This window comes from Siniperca chuatsi, linkage group LG16, assembly GCF_020085105.1.
Source record: "Siniperca chuatsi isolate FFG_IHB_CAS linkage group LG16, ASM2008510v1, whole genome shotgun sequence".
In the NCBI taxonomy this organism is placed as follows: Eukaryota; Metazoa; Chordata; class Actinopteri; order Centrarchiformes; family Sinipercidae; genus Siniperca; species Siniperca chuatsi.
Window position 1 is genome coordinate 21,209,929 of NC_058057.1, and position 6,853 is coordinate 21,216,781.

The 6,853-nt window shown below is 37.8% G+C and overlaps 1 protein-coding gene across 1 annotated transcript; it reads left to right on the forward strand.

The window, feature by feature from the left end:
• Positions 1-53: 53 nt before the first annotated feature.
• Positions 54-3,757, forward strand: emc7b (ER membrane protein complex subunit 7b). The gene is made up of 5 exons (XM_044169298.1): positions 54-424; positions 1,709-1,828; positions 1,956-2,094; positions 2,564-2,644; positions 2,880-3,757. Exons 1-5 carry the CDS (start codon positions 192-194, stop codon positions 3,027-3,029), a joined length of 723 nt encoding a protein of 240 aa, XP_044025233.1. The 5' UTR covers positions 54-191; the 3' UTR covers positions 3,030-3,757.
• The last annotated feature ends 3,096 nt before the right edge of the window (positions 3,758-6,853 follow it).

Below are 6,853 nucleotides of genomic sequence, written 5' to 3' on the forward strand. Positions count from 1 at the left end.
GTACATCAATAGAAACGAAGTGTGATTGTCGGTTTGTACAATAAAGTTTTTTTTTAAGTGACGTCATTTTCCGCAGAGACAGCTGATGTGCTGATTCTTCTGCTCCGTGTCCAAACGGTTCTTGAATACATATTGACGCACATACAGTTAGACCTTATTTTAATTTGATTTAAAAAAAGAAAATAGACAACATGTTGTGCAGGGAAAGAGTTCAGCTGCTGTGGGTTTTTATGCAGGTTGCGCTCGTTGTGGCGTGGTGTTTCACTGACATGGAAACGGGGCCTGGCGCAGGTGTATCGACACAGCCGAACGGAGATCGGTTCAAAATCGAGGGAAGAGCGATAGTTCCGGGGATGAAAACACAAGACTGGGTCTCCACGGCCAGAATCCTAGTGGAAGGTGAAGAATACGTGGGATTTGTGAGGTAAGAAACAGCCACAGTTATACCCTATACCCCCTAGCTAGTTAGCCTGTTAGCGATGCTACGTAGCATTAGCATAGCCAGCTAGCCCAAACGGTTGCCTGTAAGTGCTTAACGTTACTGCTGGTGACCGCACGGCAGCTGCTGTTGGCAGATGGCAGGTCCCAGCTGTCCGACCTAATTTACAGCTTAATAATTGTGGATGTAACTCATGCCAACCGGTACAACAACATGGCTATTTCATTATTACTTACATGTCACTGAACTTAATTTCATTATGAGCTCAGCCAGGCCTTCCGGTCTCGCAGAAGCTGTAACCAAAACAAACCTTGGCCACAAGAGAAGTGTCTGTTGTTGCAGTCTTACAACCACTGATGTATAGCTAGCTTAGTAGGACCTTTAAATCAAAGGCTTCCCACACAACACCATAAGCATTCACTGTGTATTAGTTTTATACAACTAGTTATGGTATATGATATGAATTTGTCTGAGATACAAATTACAAAAGTACAAATTTTAAGGTGTTTGAACTCTTCCTACTCAGACAGGTTTTCCCTTCAAGGGTTACTGTGAAATTCTTGTGAATATTTGCCATGAAGGAACATGATTCATATTTTAAGTTGTAAAACAGTCTTATAGCATTATTATACTATATAATGGGGTAACCATATAGATGTTCCACTTGAGTGTTACTTGACAGTGATTTTTAGGAGATGGCTGGTCCTCTTTCCTAAGGCCGAGCCTCAACAGTTAACCAAGATGAAACACACTCAGTTGCTAATTTATAATTTACACCTGTCTAAATCTAATGCAGTTATATTGCATTTTACTGAGAGGTGTTTCTAATGTTTAGTCCACCTTCATCGCTGTAAATGGGGTGGACAAAACAGACACATTTTAAGTTAATTTTATTTATATAGACAAATATCACAAATTTGGGGCTTTATAATCTGTACAGCATACAACACCCTCTGTCGTTAGACAGGACAAACCCCCAAAAAAACCTCCATAAACAGGGAAAAAATGTAAGACACTTCAGGAAGAGCAGCAGAGGAGAGTTCCCCAATAGATGTCATGTGTACAGATTAAACTAACTTTGTAAAATTACAGTATGGACAATCAGGATGACAATATTATAGATGGATACATTTCACAGTATAATGCAGTTTAATTCAACAACTGTACAAACTACAGCCTCCAAAATGTCCATGAAGTTTAATCAACACCTCTCTCTCCCTAACCCTAATAAACATGCGCAGTCTTGACAAAATCCAATTCTTGTTACAGAACTGATGGAAGTTTTGCTGTGAATGACGTCCCTTCAGGATCCTACGTTGTGGAAGTTGTCACCCCTAACCATAGATTTGAACCAGTACGTGTTGATATCACATCCAAAGGCAAAATGAGGTAAGACCTTACTAACAGTGAGAAGACAAAAAAGGAACACGCAAATGTTTCATATTGGTAGTGTCAGCCTTGTATATTCTTTAGAGGCAACTCTAACCCACTAAAGTAACCATGTGACATTTCACAGGGCGCGTCTTGTAAACTACATCAAGACTTCAGAAGTAATTCGCCAGCCATATCCTCTTCAAATTCGGGCTAATGGCCCTCAGAGCTATTTCATGAAGAGAGAAACCTGGGGCTGGACAGACTTCCTCATGAACCCAATGGTAAAAAATAAATAGAAGATGTTGCACTGAACTTGCCGAGTCATTTGGATTAGGAAATGCAGGGACAAAAATGTGTCATTGTTTTCTGTGCTGTGCATTTCATTACCAATTAACAACCTCACCTTGAGTTGTTTTTTGTTTTGTTTTTTTGTTGTTGTACTTACTGGTAAAGAAAAGTTGGTCAAATATAGGGCTGCACAAATTAATTGAAATATTATCAAAATCGCAATATGGCCAAGTGCAATATCCAAATCGCAGAAGCTGCAATTTTTTAATAAAGGTCAAATGTGTGACAAAACAGCATTATAATGAAGTACTGTAGCGCTGCAGAGATGCCCTGGACTACAGATCTTGTTCTCCAGATGTAAGAAAAGATGTTTGTTTGGTACAGACCTCAACAAATGTCCCATCATAGTTCTTGTGCTTCTGGCTCTCTTGTTTAAAGTTACTGTCTTTGTTGCTCCTGCAGGTTATGATGATGGTTCTGCCCCTTCTGATCATTGTTCTGCTGCCAAAGGTGGTCAACACCAATGACCCAGAGATGAGAAAGGTAAAGAATCCTTAATATCCTTAAAGTGTTATTTCAGAAATACTGTACGTATGCGTACATAAACGATATCCTGTCCTTGCCTTATCTCAAAATGTGAGCATATCATAACTGTGGGAAATGTCAATGAAATCGATTTTTGTGATGGGTTTGAGTCTGTCTTTGTTGTCTGATGTTTTGAGTCAGCCTTTCGTGTCTCAATCTATAGCTGTTTTCGTTTCACTGCTGTCCTTTACAGGAAATGGAGCAGTCCATGAACATGCTGAACCCAAACCCTGAGCTTCCAGACGTCTCCGAGCTCATGACCAAGCTCTTCTCTGGCTCCAAGGGCTCCAGCAAGGCAGGTGGCAGCAGCAAGGGCACCAGGCCGGCTGTCAAGAGGAGGTAGTACTGTACATGCGCCCTCAATCTGCCTAAAGAAGCTTGAGCTATGCCATGGAAGCAAGATTTTTAAGCGTCATTTTTTTCCTCTGGGTCTATTGTACAGTTTTCTTTATTAATAGATGTTTTGAGCACATCTTGATTTCTAATTTGCTTTTGGAAACTGAGAAAAAATAAGATTTTTTTTCATACTGCACTGATAGACATTTCTTAAACCCTGCAAAAACTGTTCATTTGCTCTATACTTTCTACATGTGGCTCTACTTCTCATCAACCTTTTCTGTGCTAACCCTCCGGTGTGCATTTTTCCACTGCTGCTAGTTCCACTACCTGAAAGAGAACATATATATATACAGAGACTTTCTTGTTTTTTCCGATTTCAGTAATATGACTGAATGAAGATGAATTGAATTTTAAGACTGATAAATTCTTATTTAAAAGCCTAGATAAATAAATTGAAATCGTATAAAACAACTGTGTTTTTATTTCAGACCATCTTATTTGTTTGAGAGTGAACACATAGTCTTCTCATTTTTTGAATTATTGTGTGCCGTACTGTATGGTCAGAATTCAGATACTCTACATTACGTGCCTAAGGTGTATAAATTAAAATGGTAATCATTGGCAGTTCAAAGGATGAAAGAGCTGTGTGGTTGCTTTCAAGATCTCTAGAGTGTAACATGCTTAACTTTTAATAAAGCGGACAGTAAAGTCCATATTAAAGTTACAATAAAACGTGTTTGTGATAAATGTCCTCAGTTCTTAAGTCACTCAGTTGTTGATAGCACAGATATAATGACGAATAACTATTCAATAATAACATTTGACAAAGCAATCTCAACTCCAAGTCTAGTTTCTAGCTTTTTCCAGAGCTTTCAGCATATCACATGGTCTTCATCGGCGAAGGGATCTGTTGACATTGACCACAGATTAATCTCCATGACAACTGAGCAAACTCCATCCGCTGATGAAGACCATGTAATATGGTTGAAATCTCAGGAAGAAGCTAGCAAGTGGACTTTCAGTTGGGATTTTAGTAATTTTTTTCTATTTCAAAGGTTAAGAATGAACTTTGATGCTTTAAAATGGTTCCCAACCTAGATAAATCTGAGTGGTTACAAGATAATTAAAGGGATGAGAAAGACAGAAAATGTGTCACCTCTTCAGGCCTCTAAAAATCCTTTAAATCAAACAATATGAGAAATCACTTTTGGGTTGAACTGCTCACAACTGATGTCCCCAGTAAGACCGTGTTCAGAGAGACATCAGCCCTGTCAGTCTGAAGACAGTGTAGAGCGCACACATCCAAAAAACCTACAGGTGCTGGTTTAAAAAGACAAACTGTAGGCAGAAGTCAAAGGATCTGCAGGCTGTGCTGATAGCTCAATAGATTTAATTTGACCAGTAAACATTTCGACCTAACAGATCTTCATCAGGCACACTAAGGCCCTAACCTGTGGGAAGTTTGGGAACCACTGCTTGAAGCGATAATCCTGGCAATTATAGTTTTCTTATGGAGAACAAATCCCACGAGGAGACAAAAACTAACAACGTTAGTATGTCTCTCAATATTTCTGACTTCATCAGCCCCAAGCCCATTCGATATGATGAAGATGTAAATCTTTAAAAAAAAAAAAAAAAAAAAGGTCATGAATATATACTTTAATTTTTTTTTTTAAAAAGTTAAATAATTTACTAAAACAGCTGGGGACTGTAGTTTTTAGCAAATACTACTCAAACAGGAGGAAATAGTGTTTGTGGGATTGACTCAAAACAAACTACAGTGCCCACGTTCCTTGTAATGAAGGAACATGTCACCCAGTGGAACAGTGTGCTTTCTTCTTGAGTTTTTAACAGCTTTTGGACAACAACGGAGGTTTATGACACAGAGGAATAAGGTATATCAAGCTTTGGCTACACAGATAATGCTTGTTCGTAGGATCAATGCGTTGTCGGTTTTTTGTTTTTCATGGTTTTTGTTGACAATAATAAAAATATAGAATATCACCAGACTTCTCCTTTAATAATATAATTGCATCAGACTGTTGTAATGCAGAACATCTGCACTAACATGGAGCCTTTGGACCTGTGAGACCTCTGGGAAGTCTAGAACTATCAATCATGCTATTTGTACGTATTATCCATTTATCCATGGTGTGTTAGTTTTATTAGTCAACTGTTGGAGCAGGCAATGATTTGCATCATTTCAAGTACAAACCAAATCAGATCAGATTCAACACATTTGATGTTGAAAATGTTCATGCTGACAAAAGTATAATTCTGCCTTTGAGTTTGTATTTCACTGTTCATAATCAGTACACACTTTCACAAAACTGCACAGACTGACAAAGAGCACAGATTCATTCACAAAACACTTTGGCCTCTGAGTAGAACAAAAGGCACAGAGTTTAGGGAGATAACATTTGACATTACATCATTAATAGACATATAAGTGCAATAATTTACAACAACACTCGTCCATCAGAGAGAAGTTGCTTCAAATGCCATGTGTCAAGTGTTTTTTTTTTTGTTTGTTTTGTTTTTTACAGTTATATGAATATTAACAGGAATAGATGTGTGATCCATAAACAATCTCATATTACATTTTCATTTTACAACTGTGAAACTAAATGCAGCTGTAAATGCCCAGAAATGTACAGAGTAGCCCTTGAACACAAGATCAAATATTGATTTCAAGAGCCAAGATAGAAAACAAAAGAGAAAACATTCACCAAACACTGATATACACTAAGCAATTTACCTTTACCATTTGTGAGGTGTACAATCCAACAGTATCAGTGAAATATGTTCTTTATACTATACGTTACTTTAAAATGTGTAAGCCTACAATATGTCCTTTATATACAGTGCAAGTGAGCAATAGTATAAAAGAGGATTATATGAGGTTTAAAGGACAGGTTCAGAGTTTTTACTCACATGTTCACACAGTACGTATGTTGAAAAGCACGTTGTTATTAGTCCCTGTAATCATTCCTCCTGTCCACATCGGGCCAGATCCTTCATAGCGGGACTCCAACGTAAGAGAGTGGGGACAAAATCATATTATAAATTTCAGTCAAAGCTAATAAAAGGCTTCAGCAGTCGAAATCAAGCAGGTATCTTACAAATTTGCAGTGTTTTTAGTATGAAATTACCTTTTTGGTTTACTATCCCTTCAGATATCCTGAAATTTACAACACAGGTGAAAGGTGTAAGATAATTCAACTCAAACTGCTTACATAGAGTTTATTTGACACCATGTGGATTAAAGAAAATTAACCAAACTAAATTAGAAATGTGCTGCATGGCTGTGGTGAGGTTGGTACACTCATGCACATGTCATGGCTTTTCCCTGATGTGAAGACATTCTTGAAGAATGCAATTGATTACCTGTCATCAGTGTTAATTATACAGATTGCCTTCTCCAGCCATGTGTTTACTCGGAAAACAACTTGGGAAAGCAAAAGCAAACACGGTGCCTTATTACATCTGTATTTCTGCCAGTAAAATGGACATATTATATATATTTCTATTGATGTTGAACATCTTTGATTCTATGTTTTAAAACAATAAAACATGAAAACTTACGAGGGCGGTGAATACTTTTAATATGCTCTGTTGACATTTGACTTATTGGCAATGAAGCTAGCAGCTTGTACCCTCCAACAAAACCATACTGGACCAAATAAATTATGAACACATTATTTGATGTAGGAAGAACAATGTGGACATTTTATCCTGTTAGATATGTTGATAAGTTATGTTCTGTTGTCATGTCATGGTTTGTCACTTATTGTCTGTGAAAATCAGGGGGGGGGGGAAGGCAGCTGA

Coding starts and splice junctions, on each gene's coding strand:
- emc7b (XM_044169298.1), top strand. CDS start 192: ATGTTGTGCAGGGAAAGAGTTCAGCTGCTGTGGGTTTTTATGCAGGTT. Junction 425..1,708: donor GAATACGTGGGATTTGTGAG/GTAAGAAACAGC, acceptor TTCTTGTTACAG/AACTGATGGAAGTTTTGCTG. Junction 2,645..2,879: donor ATGACCCAGAGATGAGAAAG/GTAAAGAATCCT, acceptor TGTCCTTTACAG/GAAATGGAGCAGTCCATGAA.